Source organism: Bos javanicus, chromosome 10 (assembly GCF_032452875.1).
Source record: "Bos javanicus breed banteng chromosome 10, ARS-OSU_banteng_1.0, whole genome shotgun sequence".
Lineage (NCBI taxonomy): Eukaryota > Metazoa > Chordata > Mammalia > Artiodactyla > Bovidae > Bos > Bos javanicus.
In genome coordinates, this window is record NC_083877.1 from 9,200,082 (window position 1) to 9,219,982 (window position 19,901).

At 34.8% G+C, this 19,901-nt stretch overlaps 1 protein-coding gene across 3 annotated transcripts in view; it reads right to left on the reverse strand.

Annotated features, from left to right (window-relative positions):
• Positions 1-19,901, reverse strand: part of AP3B1 (adaptor related protein complex 3 subunit beta 1) — a 235,658-nt gene that overhangs the window by 76,505 nt on the left and 139,252 nt on the right. For all 3 annotated transcript variants that reach the window (XM_061430031.1, XM_061430033.1, XM_061430032.1), the window contains 3 exons: positions 16,925-17,066; positions 13,407-13,554; positions 4,070-4,142 (listed from right to left, as the gene is read on the reverse strand). In XM_061430031.1, the coding sequence (XP_061286015.1) occupies positions 4,070-4,142; positions 13,407-13,554; positions 16,925-17,066 (363 nt within the window). The remainder of the gene's footprint in view (positions 1-4,069; positions 4,143-13,406; positions 13,555-16,924; positions 17,067-19,901) is intronic.

Sequence of the window (19,901 nt, forward strand, 5' to 3'; positions counted from 1 at the left end):
CCAAAAGAAGAAAAATTTCAAAAAGAAAATCTGAAAATCTCAACATGCCCAAGAGAAAAAGCAGCGTGGAGGCTGGGTGGAGGAGGGAGTGGAGCCCCTCAGCTGCTCCCCTGCACTCTTAAAGGAGTGTGCTCTTAGTGTGAAGCACTGCTATAACATCTCCACCCTTCCTTAGTCATACGTCAAAATCCACTAACAATTAGCAAGTGCCATAGGGAATTGTAAAAAAAAAAAAAAAGGATCAACGGGGGATAGAGTGGTAAGAGAAGGCTTGGTGAGGAGGAGGGAATGAAGCCCAGTTTTAAATTAAGGGTAGAATTCAAATTAAGAGGAAAGGAAGAAGCTGGTTAGTTACTGAATGAGATGATGTAAACAAAGGCTGAGAGGTGGGAATGAAAAGCTCAGGGGATTGGATTTATCCTATAAATCAAAGAGAACTATTAAAAATCTACCAGAAAAAGGAGTAGTAAGATACATGGTGCTGCATAATAATTAGTCAGAGGCTAGTGTAAGAGACAGACTGAAGACATGTAAAGAGCACTCAGGTTGGCAGTGAGGAAGAATTTACAGTACTTTAGGCACGATATGATGAGGACTGAAGTAAGATAATGGTACAAATAGGCAGAAGGGGCATTTATATAAAGACACTGTAAAATGAAGCATACGGAGATTAAAACTTGCAAGATCATAAAACAAGTGAATGGAAGAACCACTGTAGGACTAGAAATTGGTTCTTCTAATATGAATCAAAATGTGTTGCCTTTCCATCCAACATGTAGCTTTTCCAGTGGGCTCTAAGGGCATGTTTGTCCATTTGTTTGTCTATCCATCCAATCCAAAATATTAGATGACCATGTAAGAAATAAAAAACTGAGTATGAAATAGCCTCTGATTTTAATTACAGCTTGGCTAAAGACAGAGAAGAACAATTCATACCACAGGTAAGCTTGACTCTTACAAGAAAAAATATAAGCTTTTAGTATCATTTCAGAAGACTGAGGTTCTGGCATTAAAGAAATGATTACACATCTGTTTACAGGTCTGGCAAGATGGAAGCTGGCACTGAAAGTTTATCCTAAATAGGATTCTGCAGGCAGCTGACTATGGTGAATTAATGAGTAAGAAATAAAATGACTCTAAAGTTCTTTTTTTTTTAAAGCCATACAAATTAAAATGAGATACCATTTCCACCTATCAAACTGGCAAAGGCGATTTTTAAATACAAAACCCAGCACTGGTAAACCAGGGTAAAAGGAATCTGGCACTCTCATAATACTACTATGTAAGTTGGTACCAACTCTGTGGAAGGCAATTTTAGACAGTAGAATTCTTCACAGCTTTTGTCCTGGTAATTCTATTCCTGGGAATTTATCTTAAGGATATAGTCATGGAGACAATGCAATAACGTACTTACAAAGATGCATATAGCTTCATTGATTAAGACAGCAAGAAATGGAAACAGTTAATTAAATAAGTTTTATTTCCAATAACAGGAAATTTACAGTATAAAGAATAACCTTACAGTCTTAAAAGTTGTTCAGGAATATTTATGGTAAAGAAAGAAATGTGAATGATAAAGAGAGAAAGAGGCAAATAATAAAACAGTATCTCAAATCTCCAATTTGGAGGAAAAAGGTTTTGCCTATGAAAAGATGCTGAACTGATTTGTCAGAATGCTAACCCATTTTCTTTTCAAAACTTTCTACAGAACACTTTCTTTAATAAAGGATATTTAATAATTAGACAGTTGTTCTTCTGATCAAAGTTATGTTTCAAAATCTCAGTACAACTTTTAATATATAAAAATTTTTAAATGAATAATTACTGGGTATTAAAAACAAACAGAAATAGCTCCTAGGTTGAGTTAAATGTAAGTTGGGATGAAATTTCCCTTAAAAAAACCTTACATTTAAATTCTTAAAACTTAGTATTTAAGAAAATCTTTATTTCTATATACTTTTTAAAAAGCTTTAAAAAGTAATAATAGAAATTGTATCATTTTATAGGTTTCTCTTTTCTCCTTAGCTGCCAGAAAATCCAGAGTCAAATGTAAGGAGAAAAGGAATGAGTACACTCTAATACCTTGTAACATTGTCTCTTAATTCCTTTTTAAAGGTCTGACTGTTGTTCTTTTACAGTTTAAAACTTAAAACTTTACAAATAAATGTAAAACATTCATTGTTTCAGAGAGATACAAAATAAGTTGGTTTTTTTTCCCCCTCTCCTCTGTCTGTAGGTCATTCTTATATCCCATAGGGTTCGGAGCTAACATTGTTAAGCATATCTTATGTAGCCTTCCAGAAATATACAATGTATAACATATTTGTATTTGTCTGCAGGATATATTTCTTCTTTTACTTTTTTTTTTTTTTACAGAAGAGTGATACTCTACATGTATCTTTTTGAACTTATAATGTTTCATATATATGACATAAACTAGCATATTAAAAAGGTGCTTCACTTTTCTTAATGGTTATATCACACTATTGGTAGACATTTCATTTATTTTCAGAACTGGGCTGTAAAAATAATGCTGCAGTGAAATTTCTATATACTTTTCTACATTTTATTAATTCAACAAATAGTTCCTGGTTCCCACTATCTCCTGGGAGTTGTTCTAGGTGCTAAGAATAACAGTGAGCAAGACAGACAATAAACAATACAAAAAAAATATTTAAGATAATTTCAGATAGTGAAAAATGTCATGAAGACCATCAAGAATGATTCAATAAGTATGTAAGAGAAGGTGATCTTTAAGCTGAGATCTGAAAGATAAACAGCAGCTTGCCATCAGAAGATCAGGAAGAGGTGTTCTTGGCAAGGGCCCTTGGCAGGAAGGAGCCTGGCATATTTCAGAAATGCAGAGGAACAGTGTGGATAACAGGTAGGCAGGAGTCAGAGCACTAAAGGAATATGGACATTTAGTGTAAAATTAAGCCACTAGGTTAAAGAGTCTAAAACAAGGATGGAATAAGAATCTGATTTTGCTAGTTTATCTACAGGATAAATTCCTAGAAAAGAAATGCTAGGTCAAAAAGTGTGTGGAATTTAATATCTTGACAGATATTGCTCAAATGACCTCAAAAAACTGCACTTATTTATATGCCTATGAAAAACATATGTATGGTATCTTCTTCTCCAAACCTTAACACTATTGGATGTTGCTTTAAAAATCTTAGCCAAGAGGTAAGAAATGATGTAAACTTTAAAAATCTTTGCCAGTAAGTGAGTAATTATTCAAATTTGGTTCCAATTTTATTTTTAGTTTCTGTTATGTATTTTTCAGTATTATATATTTTACTTTCTCTACAGTAAGGATTTGCCATGACTATTAGAAATAGGCAAGGTAAACAACATATATAGAACAGTTCTATGACAATATGACATAAATGCATAACCCACATCTGGCACAGGAAAACTATACTGCAAAATGACTCTCACTTATTGTTACTCTTCCTCTAGTGCAAAATCCACCTACCCACAAAGTTAGTTCTACTGTCTTTCTCACAGTTCAGGAGACTTTAAAGGAAGATGAATACACATCTTTGTAAAGGATTCTAACTTCTTAGAAGTAAATTTGGTGCACAAAGATTTTTTGCAGTTAAAATATTGATAGATATAAATTTTACTGTATTCCAAAAGGTTTGTGCTTATTTCTGTTCACACCCCAAGTGTGGCAAGTAGAAAACAGTGATGTCCTTTACATTTCCAATTACATCCCTAATTCCCTATATCCTTATGTTAGATATCTTGATCCCCATAGTCAACATTTAACAGTGTAGAAGTTCTGAGATATGGATAATTATTCACTAAAACCAAAGAGCTTAAAATGAATTTGATGCATTTTACTTGACCAATTATACTTATTTAGGTGATACAAAACTAACTGATATACAGAACAGATGGGAAAAAATACTAATAGAAACAATTTTTGATATTTCCTTGTCTATTTATATCTATAAATCTTTTGTAATAGATGTTATTTTGAGACATGTAAATGAAAAGTACTAGAAAAATGAAAACTACTACTGCTAAACACAGATGAAAAGATTTAAATTTCAATACTTACAATCATCTAGATCTAGAAGTGAAACATCTTTGGTAAGAGGATTTCTCTCCTGCTTTGTCTTTTTTTCTTTCTCCTATAAAATAATAAATATTTTATTTATTGTATATTCTATCTTAAAAATCAATGACATAGTCCTTAACATTTCAAAACAAACATATTTTCCCCCTTTGCTTAGTCTTCCAGAAAAAAATCAAATTAAGTTTGTATATGGTTATGTGAAATGCTTTTTTGAATCAAAATTTCACTTAGCACATGATATTTCTTCTTCACCTTGCAAACTTTAAAAATATTTTTTACTTAGAGATTATAAAGGACCTTCAGAAGGAAACTTAAAAGTAAATAATTATTTTATATTCTGACAACTTTTTCCTAACATAAAAATCTAATGTGACTCTTTGGTAGAAAGTGTACAAATATTCTCAAACATAATTTTAAAACAAGTTGATTTAAGAAAAAGAAATGCTTAAATAATACATGTTTAGCTCTGATACTGTCAATGGGCTTGGGATAGCTCAGCCTTTTTGAGAGGCAGTCTGTAACAGGCACTGTACTAGCAACTTTACATTTCCACAGTGGTTTGCATCAGACTTCTTTTGCCAAAGATATTCATTAAAAACAATAAATATTTTCAGGCTCTTGCTCTTTAGGGTTGAAAAGAATTCATTTACTTTCTTTTCTCTTTTCCTTTGGGGAGGGTAAAGTATTCCAATATTTCTATACATAATTAGGGCTTCTCCCACCTCAAATTTGCTTATTTATTCTATCATATTTTTGAAATGTGGATACCCATATATTAGATTCCTAAGCCTCAAGGTAGTCACAGTTTGTTTAGAGATTCAGAAAAGATGTGTAACCATGAGAAAAAAAAAGGCACAGTAATGAGTAGAAGTATAAACAGTTAAAGACCAACAAGGATTAGGGTGTTAAACAGATGTATTTGGGCCATGGTTACCTAAATTTATACTTTTTTTACATTAAACCTTCACAAGTTGAAGGCCAAAACTTAAGCTTTTGACAAAATGTTGTTGTCCACCTATTCAGTCATTCATTGATTCATACATATGTATAGAATTTTTAATAGATTCTGTGCTAAGCAATGGAAGTAACACAACCAAGACAGACACAGTCTAGTACCTGCCTTCAGATTACTTATAAGCCACCAAAGGAGTTTATATCTTATTGCTAATGTAAGTAACTACAAATATTTTTGAAGTAGCCCTATAACTACAGAAAGGTATCACTATAGCCCTTTAACTATAGAAAGGTATCACTAAAGCAAAAGGTACTCTACTGACATTTAAAGTCTGTATAGTGTTAGAGCTCTTATAGCAGTGAACATACATGAACAAGAGCAATGTATCACATAATATATCCGGTAACATTTTAAAACGATTTAAATCTTGCTTTTTTGCCCCCTTCCACCAATACTTAGAAAAATTATTTTCAAGGATCACACAATAATACGCATTAAAATACTAGCCAGAAACATCAGCACTGATTTTCTTCAAAATATTTATTTCTGCCACTGAAAACTCCAAATCATCTGGGTGGGTTTTAATTTTGTTATTTAAAAACAAAACAAGTAATATGTGTCCTTCTCTCCACACCTGAAATAAATAACAATTGCTAGGACTGGAAGAAGAAAAATAAAAGAAATGTTAGTTTTGAAGCTGAAATGTGAAAGTTGCAGGTAACAAAAACACATTCAGAATGAATATGCCATCTCAACAAGAATAACATTCCTGTGAAGAAAGAACATAGAACAAAAAGCTTATCACCATGTGACTTTATCAAAATGCCATGCTGAGCACAATGGGTGTAGCTTCCTATAACCTACAATGGTGCATGGCTGTCTTTATGGAACTGTAACCTCCCCACCTGAAAAATTAGAAATCTATCAAATCAAGACAAAGTTAAATCTGGAGGTAGGTCTATATACCTTATTTTCTACTTCACAGCTAAGAGTGTGTAACAATATCTATTAAACACACATCAGGTCACATATAACACAGGACAAAACTGCATGTGGAATTGGCATAGTCTCTTATTAGAAGCCTAAAAGAAAAAGAAAAAAAGGCTCTCAAAAGGACAGAATTTCATTGACTTTCTGAGTACAGCAAATAACTGTTGACTGAAATACAACATTAGCAATAGATAACGGTCATTTCTACTGAATTGAAAAAGCCTTGCATTCCGAATCAAGGCTGTAAAAAGCATCGTGATGTGTTTGGCATTCCTCTCTTATATTTCATTTCTCATTTTAAAAAATCCATAGTAAGTTCAAAACATTTTCATACTTAAAGGATCTACTTTAAAAATAAAAATCTGAATTCTAAACAAAGAAGTTAAGAGCCCCATTCCATCAAACATTTCTCCATTTGCAATTCATCTTGGTAATAGAGACAGAACCTGGGTAAATGCATATAGGACTTGAGGCAGGAGATTTTTCTTGCTCAATGCATAATTCATGTGCTCCGCCTGCAAAGTGTGTAAAATGAGAATTTCACACCGCAGCATGAGCCATGGAGCTGCAGAGAAAAGGCAGACGAAATCATATTTTACTGTGTGAATTTTATTTCTTACCCTCCCAATATTTATACAAAACCATCATTGACAAACCAAACACACTGACAGATCACCCACTGTTTCCATTGTGTTAGTACTTGAGAAGAGATCAGGCAGAAAGATAGACAATTTGTTTTTGTATATTTTTTTAAATAGAGGATTAGGTTTTTAACAGCTGAGTGACTGTATTAGACTTTTATAAGGACAACAGTAACTGATCTTAAAATCTCACTACAAAAATACCTACTTATCAATTCATCATCCTCAAATCTCCATTTGTTTCTATGGTATTCGATTATACACCTCAACACATCAACATTTTCAAAATGAAATACAAAGTCACAGGGTTAATAAACTGATTTCTATTTAACATATTTCATTTCAAATAATAAATAAAAGATCCTGGAAATACTTATTAAGCTCCAAAGAATACAAACAAAAAAATGTAATAATATATACCTTGTAAGGATTTTTTAAAATCTATTATGCATGTTTATCTTCATGCTGATCCAAAAAAAAAAAAAAAAGGGAAGCAAAAAGAAGATCTAACACAACAAGCATCAAATACGCTTCCTAACAGGAAACCATTATAAAGAGGTTTGAAATTTAAAACTATAAAACAGGATAAATGGTAATATAAGTTTGTCACACCCACATTATGCTTTGGAAGCAACAAAAATTCAAGGCTTATTTCTAGCCTCACAGGGCAAGGTATCCAAAAGAAATATTTTCAGTTAGAATTACCAACCAAAGACAATTTAATGATTCTCTTGCCTTCAAGTCATCTAACAAATCTGATTTTAAAAATCTGAGGCTCACACTTACTCTTTGCTTTAAAACAAAATTACACTGCCAGAAAATTGAGACTTCTATACAAGTTAAAAAGAAGTCTAAACTGTTAAACAAATCTTCCCTATTAGATTATACCTACTTCAATAAGAAAGATTGCTTAATGGCATTCACTTTGATTTAAAGATCTCAATTGAAGTGAAATGCTATTTCTGTTCTGGAGAACTTAAAATATGAACTAAACTGGAAAAGACATAAATTGAAAGAGGCAAGCCTTTGAAGTGTCAGAGTAAAAACTAATATTCTACCATCTTCAGAGAAGTTATGTAATTCCAACAATCATAAATACTTGGAAAAACACAAGTAAACCTTGTTTCCTATTAACAGATAGGGCAGAAAACTAATCAGAAAATAGTTCCTTTCACTCTTACCCACAATCTGTTCATACTACATCCCATATTTACTTTATACCCAAGAATCTTTCATATGGTAGATCTTTTATTGAGGCATGTCTCAATATTTACTGACATCTAAACACTAGTCATAAGACACTGACCAGTTCAAAGAGCATAAAAAAAATTTAATTAGCTTCTTTGCACCTCTCAAAAAGAGACTAACAAAGCTTTGTGAGATCTCTATAAATGTGATAAAGACCACTGACAAAAGCATCTTAAACACTGCTAGGATATAGAGATGATATTATTTTTCTTAAAGCTAGTAAACATATTAACCTTAATTTTGATTCAAATATGGAAATGCTCTTAGTATTAAATGCTATTAGGTACAAATATATTAAATATATCTATTTTCCATCGATAGATTATTATGCTTAATATAAAGTAAATAATTAAAATACTATTAATATTTTTATGGAAATACATAAACTTATTCACAATAAATTACCATTATGACTTAAAATTTTTATATTTTAATCACAGCTTATTTGACTATTTAGCGGGTGGTGCACAGACACCGAGGATATAATCAAAACTACTGAGTCACAGTTCAGGTATGAACAGTGGGATGAGCACGGTGATGGCAGAAGCAACTACAGTAAGTGGGAATGCCCTAACTTATCGTATGTGTTAGTCGCTCAGTCGTGTCTGACTCTTTGCGACCCCATGGACTGTAGCCCGCCAGGCTCCTCTGTCCAGAGGATTTCCCAGACAAGAATACTGGAGTGGGTTGCCATCTCCTAACGTATTGGCTGATAAGAAAAACACTGAAGTCATGTTCAATGAAGAAAAAAAAAACCCTGGCAACTTAAAAAATATATTTTAAATAAAATTTTTACCATCTGTTCAACACATAACTTTAACTACAGGCAGAATATAACTTAATTATATCAGTAAAACATGGTATAAAGTGATATAAATGTGAATGTCTTCCTGATTTAATATGGCCTGTATTACTAATTTTTTCTCCACTCTTCTGTGTAAAAAAGAAATCTTTCCTAAACACCATGTGAAATATGTGAAAGTACTGAAGATACAGAACTATTAAAACTAATTTTGTTATAGGTATTATACAAACTCCAGGAGATTGTAAAGGACAGAGGAGCCTGGTGTGCTACAGGCCGTGAGGTCACTAAGAGTGAGACATGACTTAGCAGATGAACACAACTTATTTCATAAAAGGATTAGACTAAAATTAAAATGTTTATTAAATTTAGTTCAGAAAAGAACATCTACAAAAAAAAAATATGCTTGCCCATCAAAATAACTGTAACTGAAGAGAAAGATAATTTTCTTTGGTTCTTACTGACAATATCTGACTTCAGTGGAGTCCATCTCCCAATCAGTAAGAGAAACAAACCAACATGACACCAGAGCAAACCAACCGACACCAGCAGTTTTGAGTTTAATGGAAATGCAGGGGTATGGTGCTGAATGACAAACACTTAGGAACAGACACAATTTAACAGCAGTTCTCACCTACTGCCCTACACCATTCTCACCTGACTGTCCCGACACCATTCATGTGAGTAAAACCCTCTAGTCATTAATATCCTTCAGTCCATGCACTCATTTTCATCTAGAAGTGAGGAACTACCCTTGATACAAGGCCACTTTCCTCCTCAGCTTATATTTTCTGTAATTAAGGTAAAAGATACAAAAAGAAGATCAAAGGCATAGGAATGGAAAAGGATACTGTATGTCATGAGAGCCATGAACAGTCCATTGGGATTAGAACACAAGAGGGGTTAAGACTGGAAAGGTGGGTTTGGACCTTTGAGCTTGAGGAGTTCACTGAACTCAGAGACAATGAGGTATCATCATAGGTGACTTTGACAGTAAGCTGGCCGCTATCTGGAAGGACTGGGGTTGGGGAGCTGTCTGAGGATGACAAAGGCAGTGGTGTATGGACTACAGAAGGAAGACATGACTTGTAATGGTGATGGCAGGGAAAGAAGAAACAGGTATGAGAAATAATACACAAAATCTTTAAGACCTGGCCACAGGGCATACAAACGGGATGAAGTAGGGGTCAAAGACAACTGTGGGGCTCCAAATCCCAGAGAACAGAAAGCATGCTGGTACTAAATGACAGATCATGTCTCTGGGTATATTAGGTTTGGGAAACCAGCAGCTCCTAAGAGGTCTAAGAATCTGGTTTGAGTAAGAAAATTTACAGATGTTATCATAGAAGTAATTCAGAGAAATGTTTTAGCTGATGTTACTAGAGTTAATAAGTCTCACAACAGTAAAATGTAGAGGAAATAAAGGACTAAAATTAACCCACATCAATTAATATTTTTTAAAAAATGTGAACTGAGCAGCACTAACTTTGGAGCAATGTTCACACTTGGGTGTCAGAAGAGGAGTAAAAAGTGAAAAATAAAAAAATTAAAGGGTTAGAAAAGTCAAAAGAAAAAGGATGAGGAGAGTTTCAAGTAGTAGGGATATTGTCATAAAAAGATCAGAGAAGGATAAACTAAGAGAAGGTTCCTGGTTTTGGAGAAAGACCATGGTTGCCTTTTCAGAGAGCAGTATCTATAGGAAGTAAAAGAGGTAGAAATCAATTTAAATGGGATTAAGAAATAATTGGGTTAAGAGGTAATAGCTAGAGAACATCTAGATTATTCTTCTAATCTCTCACTCATACACTCTGGTCTCTCTCTTCCATTCCCTTCTCCTGTCTTTAAAAGAAGGAGAGACCTGAATGCTTTCATTGGCGGAGGAGGAACTAAGGAAAAAAAGAGACTGAAGGTGCAATGGAGGTAGAAGACCATCAACTAAACAAGCCCAAAAGGAAACAGGATGCTAAGTGGATAGGGATCACTTACGCTGAGCTGCGTTCAAGGATAAAGGAGGAGGGTAAATTGAGATTGTGTGTCAGAGAGTAGAGAGGTAGGAGATACTCATAGTGAATGGCAGGTCAGTCTTCTGCAGACAGTGGATGAGATCAGAGGCTTCAGATAAGGGGTCACACCTGACCATTAATTTCTAACTAGAAAGGTATTTACAAAGTTGGAAAAATGCAGGAGACATAAGAGTGACAAAATATTATGGGTTCCTTTTAGCACTGGTGTTCTGTAACCCTAATATTGGTCTCTCAGAGAATTAATATTCAAGTTTAAAAATGTTAACACTGATGTTTTATATTTATATAGGGCTTTACATTGATCTTTCACATCTGATTTTTTTATAATAGCACTGAAAGAAGCAGAGTAGGTATAAAGCATTTCTACTTTATAGATGAGGAAACTGAAGCATAAAGATATTATCTTCCAACAAGGAGAACACTATACCCATCAGGATCTCCATAAAATGAACTGTTTTCAAAGCCATATATTCAAGGTACCCCAAGGTCCCATTTTCACGCTCAATATCTCTAAAATACATTGTCCAAATGAAAGAAAAGGTTGAGAGAGTAAAAGTATAGCTTTAGCTGGGCTGCAGATTTAAGGTATATGAATTTTTAGCACTAACATACTGTCATGCTAAATTAAGGTAAAACATCCACCATCTGCCTCCATTACTCATAATTCAGAGTGGAAGCCACAAGACGGTGCAAGGAGAACTTTTCTACAATTATAGTGTTGTCCTTTGTTAGAAAACTGGTGCACGTGTAATTGCATGCTATGTTTCAAATCACTCAGAAAGAAAAAAAAAAAAAAAGTTATGGTGGCTCCAAGGTGGAGAATACATATTAAAACAAGCAATCCTATAATCTGCCTGTTACAGACAGGAAAGGCATTACAATATATAGAAAATAAACTATATAAGCAAAACACACAGACAAAAAACTATCGACAATGTGAATAAAATCTGAATTTCTCGAGTCTTGGATCACTGCATTACTTTGAAATTTCATAATGATGTTCTACAGTAAAATATTTTCCACTACTAAGTGATTTAATCTGATCACTGGAAGTGACAGAGAAGAAATAAACTGAACCTCTGGCCTGGGGCACCTCTGTGGGATTCTAATGTCCAACGCTGAAAAGGTACTAAAGTCTGCAACTTTTCAACTTTCACAAAACTTCATTAGAATAACTCACTTGTACCCACTTGACAACTCTTAATTTCTTGCTTGGTTATTTTGAAAAACTCTGTTTCTAAGGCTCTTTTATTTTGAATAAAATCTTAGGATCATTTTGTAATTTAATATAAGCAGGAAATGAGAAGATATCCAACTCACTGAGTAGTAAGTTTATAAGAGGCCAGATTAATAAACCTAAAAATCTCAAAGATTTTATGTGAATTTTTGAAAAATAAAATCCCATGTTATATACTACATAGAGACATAAATTTTAAATATAAATTCAGGTTTAAAATAGGTTTTTCTATAATTAAGAATATTTAGAGACAGACAAATACTAGCCAATGTTTAAAGCACATTTATTCTTTTTCAAAAATATGGTTATTCTTTAACAATAAATCTTGGATGGAGGACAATTATTACTTTGATGAATTTATTTTCATACTTGCCTACTCAAATGATTTATTCAAGAAATTCATGTTACTAGAACAAATAAATGAAAAAGATAGTGCATTTAAAAAAAGCTGAATTCAATAAAAGGTAAGATGTGATTATATTTTAAACACATGGAATAATACATTTATTCATAAAAACCACTGCATTTGAAACTGAGCATCACCACGATCCATTTATAGGATGGGAATAATAATTAAAGATCAAAAGGATATATTAAGTCTGAATTTTGTATTAAAAACTACATTTTCCAATTTTTTTTGTTTTTGCTGCTAAGCAGACAAGGTTTAGTGCTACAGATATTGTACTAAAAAACCATAATTGCTCTTTTTTTTCAGCCTCACAGTGCAGCATGCAGGATCTTAGTTCCCCGAGCAGGGATCAAACCCAGGCCTCCTGTAGTGGAAGCTTGGAGTCTTAACCACCGGTCCACCAGAGAAGTCCCTATAATCATTCTACTGTCACAAGTGGTTCTTGCATTTGTTTTTAAATATATGTTACTGCATTTTTATTAAAGAATGTATACTCTTTAATTAAACCTTTAAAAATTATTATCCAAAATGCCTGATATATTTTTAAAAAGTATATTAGTCTTAATTTCTTATGAAGCATGTACATTTATATTTCTTTGCTCAGTACTACTTCCGTGAGGGAATAGTACTGAGTAAAGGGGAAGTCAAAGTTCCCTTTACTTCCCATCTGGCAAAAGCTTCCCTTGTCACATCACAGCCAATGAGAAAAAAGGTCATACTCAGAACACTGAGGTCTCTAATTGTGGTTGGAAAACGTGAAGTTAAAAAAGTTTCTAACTTCTCTGCAGAATTGAGTTATGAGGGAAGTAATAATATACCAAAAAAAAGAAAAAAATCAAAATAAAATCACAGGTGTGGATGAACGAACATGGTGTTTAGTTGTCAGTAACATATTAAATTCCTTCCCTGCTTTCTTGATTTTCAACAAAACAAATTTTTAGAAATATTTTTTCTTAATTGCAAAAAGGCTAAAGAATATTTACTTTCTGTTACAAAAACATGTAATCTCTTACCTTAGTAACTTTTCTGGATTCAGATTCACTTTCAGATTCCGATTCTGATTCAGAATCCGAAGAACTCTCTTCTATTGAACTAGATTCACCACTGGAAGACTCTGAAGTTTTAGAGTTTTCTTTTTCCTTATCCACATCTTTAGAATCACTAATCAGAATAATAAAATTTGAAATATTAGATACTTACATTAAAAAGTAGTTTGAAAAATCAAATGACAAGTATTACCATTTTTCCATTTTGTGTATGAATCAAAATCTTTATTAGGGAAGTGTATTTCACTGAGAACCATTTCTTTTTAGTGTATAGACAGTAAAAATGGTTTTAAAATTCCAAAACATGTTAATGAAATAATAATAAAGACAGTATTATCTATAACTAAATGAATCAGAACCCATTCAAAACTAAACCATATCACACACACTTCAAGTGCAAAAGATCATAAAATGAGACTAAATGACATCATAAGTAGAAAACAATAATTAAATGTTTGATTTACTAGGACTACACATTAGGTGCTAACATTAACAACTTCAGAAATACTTAGGCAGATTTTAAAATACTATCTCAAAATACTCATTAAAAATTTAAATACTTATAATCTACTTTTGCTAATACAGACTTGCATTTTATAGATTATTCTGCCCAAGAAAATGATTTACATATGTTCCCAAATGTGACCCTTTAATATATATGAGAAAACATCAAGCAGTTCAAAAGAGAATTCTTCTAATGTACTAAATTTTACTAAAAATGTCAGATAATCAGATAAATACTAAAGTTTTAAAATACCCAATGATCAAACCTAAGTGCTGATGTTCATTTGTTCACTCATTCCCTTGACAAATATTTACTGACTGCCCTCCATGAGCTGGCACTATGTTAGGTGCAAAGAGTAACAGTGGTTAGTAAGATACAGATGATCTCCATTCTACTCCTTTATAGAGTCTACAGTCAGTCCATTGGAAGATACAGAGAAGTTAAGTTGGCAGTGACAAGAAAGCATGGTAAACAATAAGTAACAAAGTATATACTGTGTCCTGAGAATACCTGAAGGAGCATCTCAACAAAACGGACCAAGACTGGGACCCTTCCTAGAGGAAGAGACACACAAGTTGAAAGAGGAATAAGGCAGGAAGAAGGGAAGGGGAAAAGGTCTCCAGGAAGAGATAACACACAGTGTTCGCTCAGGGGAAAAGAGAGAGCTTGTGATCTTTTTTATTTTCTCAAGTTTGAAGGTCTAACTTCTCTTTATCATATGTGCGTGTATGTGTATATTGTTTTAAAAATCCACCTTGTGCCAGATAGTATAAGGCAATTCATAAACAATTATCTAATTCAGATGTTTTAACACATTCTTCCCAGGTAGTGCTACTGCTAAAGAACCCACAGGCCAATGTAGGAAACATAAGAGACGTGGGTTTGATCCCTGGGTCAGGAAGATCCCGTGGTGGAGGGCATGGCAACCCACTCTAGTTTCCTTGGGCTTCCCTGGTGGCTCACATTGTAAAGACTCTGTCTGCAGTGCAGGAGACCTGGGTTTGCTCCCTTGGTTGGGAAGATCCCCTGGAGGAGGGCCTGGCAACCCACTCCAGTATTCTTGGCTGGAGAATTCCAAGAACAGAGGAGCCTGGAAGGTTACAGTTCACAGGGTCACAAGAGTTGGATACGACTGAGCAACTAAGCACAGCACAGCAGTTATGACTACTAAAGGGTGGTTTTGAAGATACTTAAAGCTCTTTAGCTTTAAAAAATTATCACATAGTTATACTGGCAAAGCTTTTTAAAAAATTCTAAGAGTCAAGAAGAAAAACACCTGGGGAGGGTGAGTGGTTAGGCAACTGGAAGAATCGATATTTCCCTGAACTGATTTTTGTGCAGGAAATACGTGATTGCTGTTTATTAAAAATGAAGTCATGGTAACATCTCAGAGCACATGTAATTATATTTGATGACTAAAAAGTGTGTTTTTTTTCCTTCCCCTATCAGAGAATGGCAATTTATATTTCCCATTTAGTGGTTAAAACATATACCTAAAATATAAGGTTTAGAATGTATCTGAGATTTCCTTTTATATAACAAACAATTTCTAAAAATTCAAACATGAGTTTAAAAAAGCCTGTTTCTGAAGAAAAAAACAATGAAACTAACACAATTTATGATTATAAGCTTCTAGCATATTGACTTTTGCTATCAGAAAAGACACTTAGTGCTCTGAACAAAACTTTGCCTTCCTAAGAAATATAACATTCTTCACAAACTAAGTAATCACAGATGGATATGAGTTTGAGCAGACTCTGGGAGACAGTGAAGGACAGGGAAGCCTGAAGTACTGGAGTCCACGGGGTCACAAAGAGTCGGACATGACTTAGCGGCTGAACAACAACAAATCACAGATATTCTGATATTAAACTAGAAGCACAGAACCTCTCTCTGAGAAAAGACTACTACAAACCAAGCAACTGGCTTGCTGCAACAAGTGAATGATTCTGACTATACTTAGCTTCTAGCCTTTAAGATAAGATTTTAAAGGTAAAAGTGTTATTTTATTATGCATCACTCAATTTTGATGGGTAATTATTGTTTACCTTACTGCTTAGAGTTTCAGATGTTAATCTAATGAAAAGAATTTACTGGTAACTAGCTTTTTAACTTTGCATGATGAAAAGCCTGTATTAATTTAACCTACAGATTTCATTTGTTCTGAACAGGAAAAACAATATAAATCACTTTTAAAATCATTAAATCCTGACTTAAATTAATAAAGTCATAATTAGGGCATTATGCTGTGTTTGTTATGGAAGTGGCAGGGCGAGCTGCTTTAATTACTGTCTGTAATAAAAGGAGCAGAGAGCGTACTGCGCCCCAATCAGTGCTGTCAGCCACGACTGAGCTGGGCTGCAAGCTCATCAACTGAGCGGGCAGCAGGCTCCCAGGGAAAGGGCCATCGTGTCTGCAGAGGCCACTCTCTGACAGCAGTGGGGAAAACAGACTCAGACAATCCAAGGTATTAGCCCCAATTACTCAAAATTTTAATGACATTTTAACACATGATAATATTGTTGATAATGGGAGATCTTAAAAAGTGCTAACACTTAAATACCTTATGACCGTCTTCCTTCACAGCCCCTGACTCTAATATTTGGATCATAATCTTTTTAATATAACATTATTTAGAAAAATCAATTGTCTTAGTTACATAATGGCAAAGTGTTGAAGGATTTAATTTTCACTCTCAGCAAAATTGCTGCAAAAGGTAATTAAGTGTTTCATACCAACTGCGTGATCACTTAACTCGGCTTTCCAAGGTTACACCAATTTTCAAAATGTAACCCCAAGATTTGTTCAAGTTCAAAATGGAAACTGAGCATTACAAGTAGGAGAATAATGTGAATCAATATTTTAAATTAATATTAAAAGACTTACAGCCTGTTTGGAGAGATAAACATACACTCATTTTTTCACTCAGTGTTAGAGCAGGGGAAAAGACCACAGAATGTTTGTGAAGGCAAGAGCTCACCCTCTCCCTCTGGCTCTGGAGCGTGTGGCCGCTCTTCCCTTCCCGGCCTCTGGCTCACTCCCACTCTCACCCGAGTCCTCAGCGCTGTCCCCACTGCGGTCGTCTTCCTCGTCTTCCCCACTTTCACTTCCAGACTCACTCTCTGAAAAAAAAAATAACCAGATGCTCTTTGATTTATAGCCACTTAATAAATACAAGGGACAGAAGCAAGTATCAACATTCATCACAAATGAAATGAGATGCTGAGTTTTCACATAGTGGACCCCACTGGATCCATAGTCTCTATATCTGCTGTCCGGTCACTCAGACCTCCAGAACCCTGCAGCAGAGTGAGCACAGTGGGGCTCCAATACCCAGAGAAGGAATAGAAAAGACCCACCAAGTAAAACAATGTGAGCATATATTGCTTCCCAAACCCATACATGTCTTAGCTACAGCAAACTTTTTATTTAAAGACTGATTATGAGGATGACTCATCAGAAAAGGCCCTGATTATGGGAAAGAGTGAAGGCAGGAGGAGAAGAGGACAGCAGAGGGAGAGATGGTTGGATGGCATCACCGACTCAATAGACGTGAGTTTGAGCAAGCTCCGGGAGATGGTGAAGGGCAGGGAAGCCTGGCGTGCTGCAGTCCATGGGGTTGCAAAGAGTCCGACATGACTGAGCGAACGAACAATGAGGATGATATAAGAATAAAGAAATATTTTATTTCCTCTACTTATAATGGGAAATTTTATTTAAAGAAATAGAAGGGATTATTGATCTTAGGAACAAATTTTGAGAGGGAAAAAAGCTGTTCAAATCATCTTCAAAATTTCCTTAATTCAAAGGCAACAAAGCAAAATCACTAATCAAAAAGTACTTACTTTAGCTAGTGTAAGAGTTTTCCATAAGTCAAAGAAATGATAAAGTTAGACTGAGGAACTACAAAGTTAAAACTTTTCTGTATAAATTATGGCATACTAGGGCTCACTGAAGAAGTAAAGTGAAGTCGCTCAGTCATGTCCGACTCTTTGCGACCCCGTGGACTGTAGCCTACCAGGCTCCTCCGTCCATGGAATTCTCCAGGCAAGAGTACTGGAGTGGGGTGCCATTTCCTTCTCCAGGAGATCTTCCCCACCCAGGGATCGAACCCGGGTCTCCCGCATTGCAGGCAGACGCTTTAACCTCTGAGCCACCAGGGAAGCCCCATATACAGCATGTTTTTGTGTATTTTAAACAGGAAGCATAACTTTTTGGTAGCTGAAACGATGACATGTACAGAGTTGTATCCTGGATAAGAGGACACACTGTTTTCCTAGCCTATGATCTATCTGATGACGTGTCCTCAGGGAGGAATATGTTGCTGTTGTTCACTCACTCAGTTGTATCCAACTCTTTGTGACCCCATAGGCTGTCGCAAGCCAGGCTTCCCTGTCCTTCACTATCTCCCAGAGTGTGCAAAAACTCACGTCCCTTGAGTTGATGATGCCATCCAACCATCTTGGCCTATGATCTATCTGATGAAGTGTCCCCGGGGAAGAACATAACCTCTAGTTAAAATAGTATTCTGATAGGTAAATAGTAGTATCTACTCTATGAAGATTAATTTATGTATCACACAGCAAAAAGCTAGGAATGCCTGTATTCTTTTGGAATAGCCTAGAGTGATAAGCATGAGTTTTCAAGCTGGAACGTCCATGTTCAAATCCTGGCCCTGACACATACCAAGGTGTAAGACTGAGCAGTTATTCAACCTCTCTGGGTCTTGGCTTTTTTTTTTTTTTTCAGCAAAGCTCCATCAGAGCTGTTGTGAAGAGTAAATGATTTGAAATGCGTAAAGGTGATTACAACACAACAGTACTACCACATGGTAAGGCACTCATCGCCTTGAGCTTTTAAAATTTTCTTCTTTATCATTTCATAAGAAAAGAAAAAAATCTATCATTTTGTTTGTTTATTTTTGGCTGTGCTAGACCTCTGCTGCCTTGCACGGGTCTTCTCGAGCTGTGCCGAGGAGGGGCTCCCCTTCATTGCGGCACAAGGGCTTCTTGCCGTGGTGCACCGGCTTCAGTAGCTGCGGCACGGAGGCTCAGCCCTTGTGGAGAGTGACCTTATACCGGGTCCGAGACATGTGGGGTCTTCCCAGACCAGGGATCGAGCCCATGTCCCCTGCAGTGGCAGGTGGAGTCTCATCCACTGAGCCATCAAGCCAAGTCCCATTGTGACTTTTTACAAAGAGCAAAATTTACCTTTACCCAAACTTTAGAAAACAAAACTGTTGATTAAGGGTGTCTTGAATTTGTTGTAAAGTCAAAGTTAAGCACACATACATGTTAACTTAGATAACTGGCTTATGCTATAAACAATAATAAAAAAAACTTATAGTTTTCATGTTTATATGGGAGTTCAAACCAAATCTGGATCCAGTTCATTTCAGGCACCATTTATTTAAATTTTCAAGTTAGAAAAATCTTTGAGGAAATTTGTTTATCTTCAAGAAGACGTGTTCATTGGAAAAAAAACTGGTATCTTCTAATAAGAAAAGTTTTCTCCTTCTTCTGGTAGCTAAAAGGGAACTCTTAATATCCCTACTATACGTGTTCAGATAATGCCATGAAAAGCCATAATGTTACTGGAATATTTCAAATACATACTGAAAAAGGTTAGACTCTAAATAGAACATGAGCTTGTGAATAAATGGGATGGAGACAAATATCTGTGAGACACTCTTAACTACACAACATATCTTTCTCAATGGTCTATGTCATTCCTGAAATTCCATATTTTTAGCATTAGCTGTTTGGATTGAAGTAATTTTCCCCATTTTTCAGCTTATTACTTCAGAAAATAACACACCACAGACTAATTTGTCAAATACTGAAAACAAAGCCTTGCCAAATGTAAATTTATGTTTTTCAACACGTTAATGAACATCCCAGGCAGTGTGGGTTAGAATTCAGAAAAGCATGAGCTCTTTTTTCAATTCTGTCATTTTT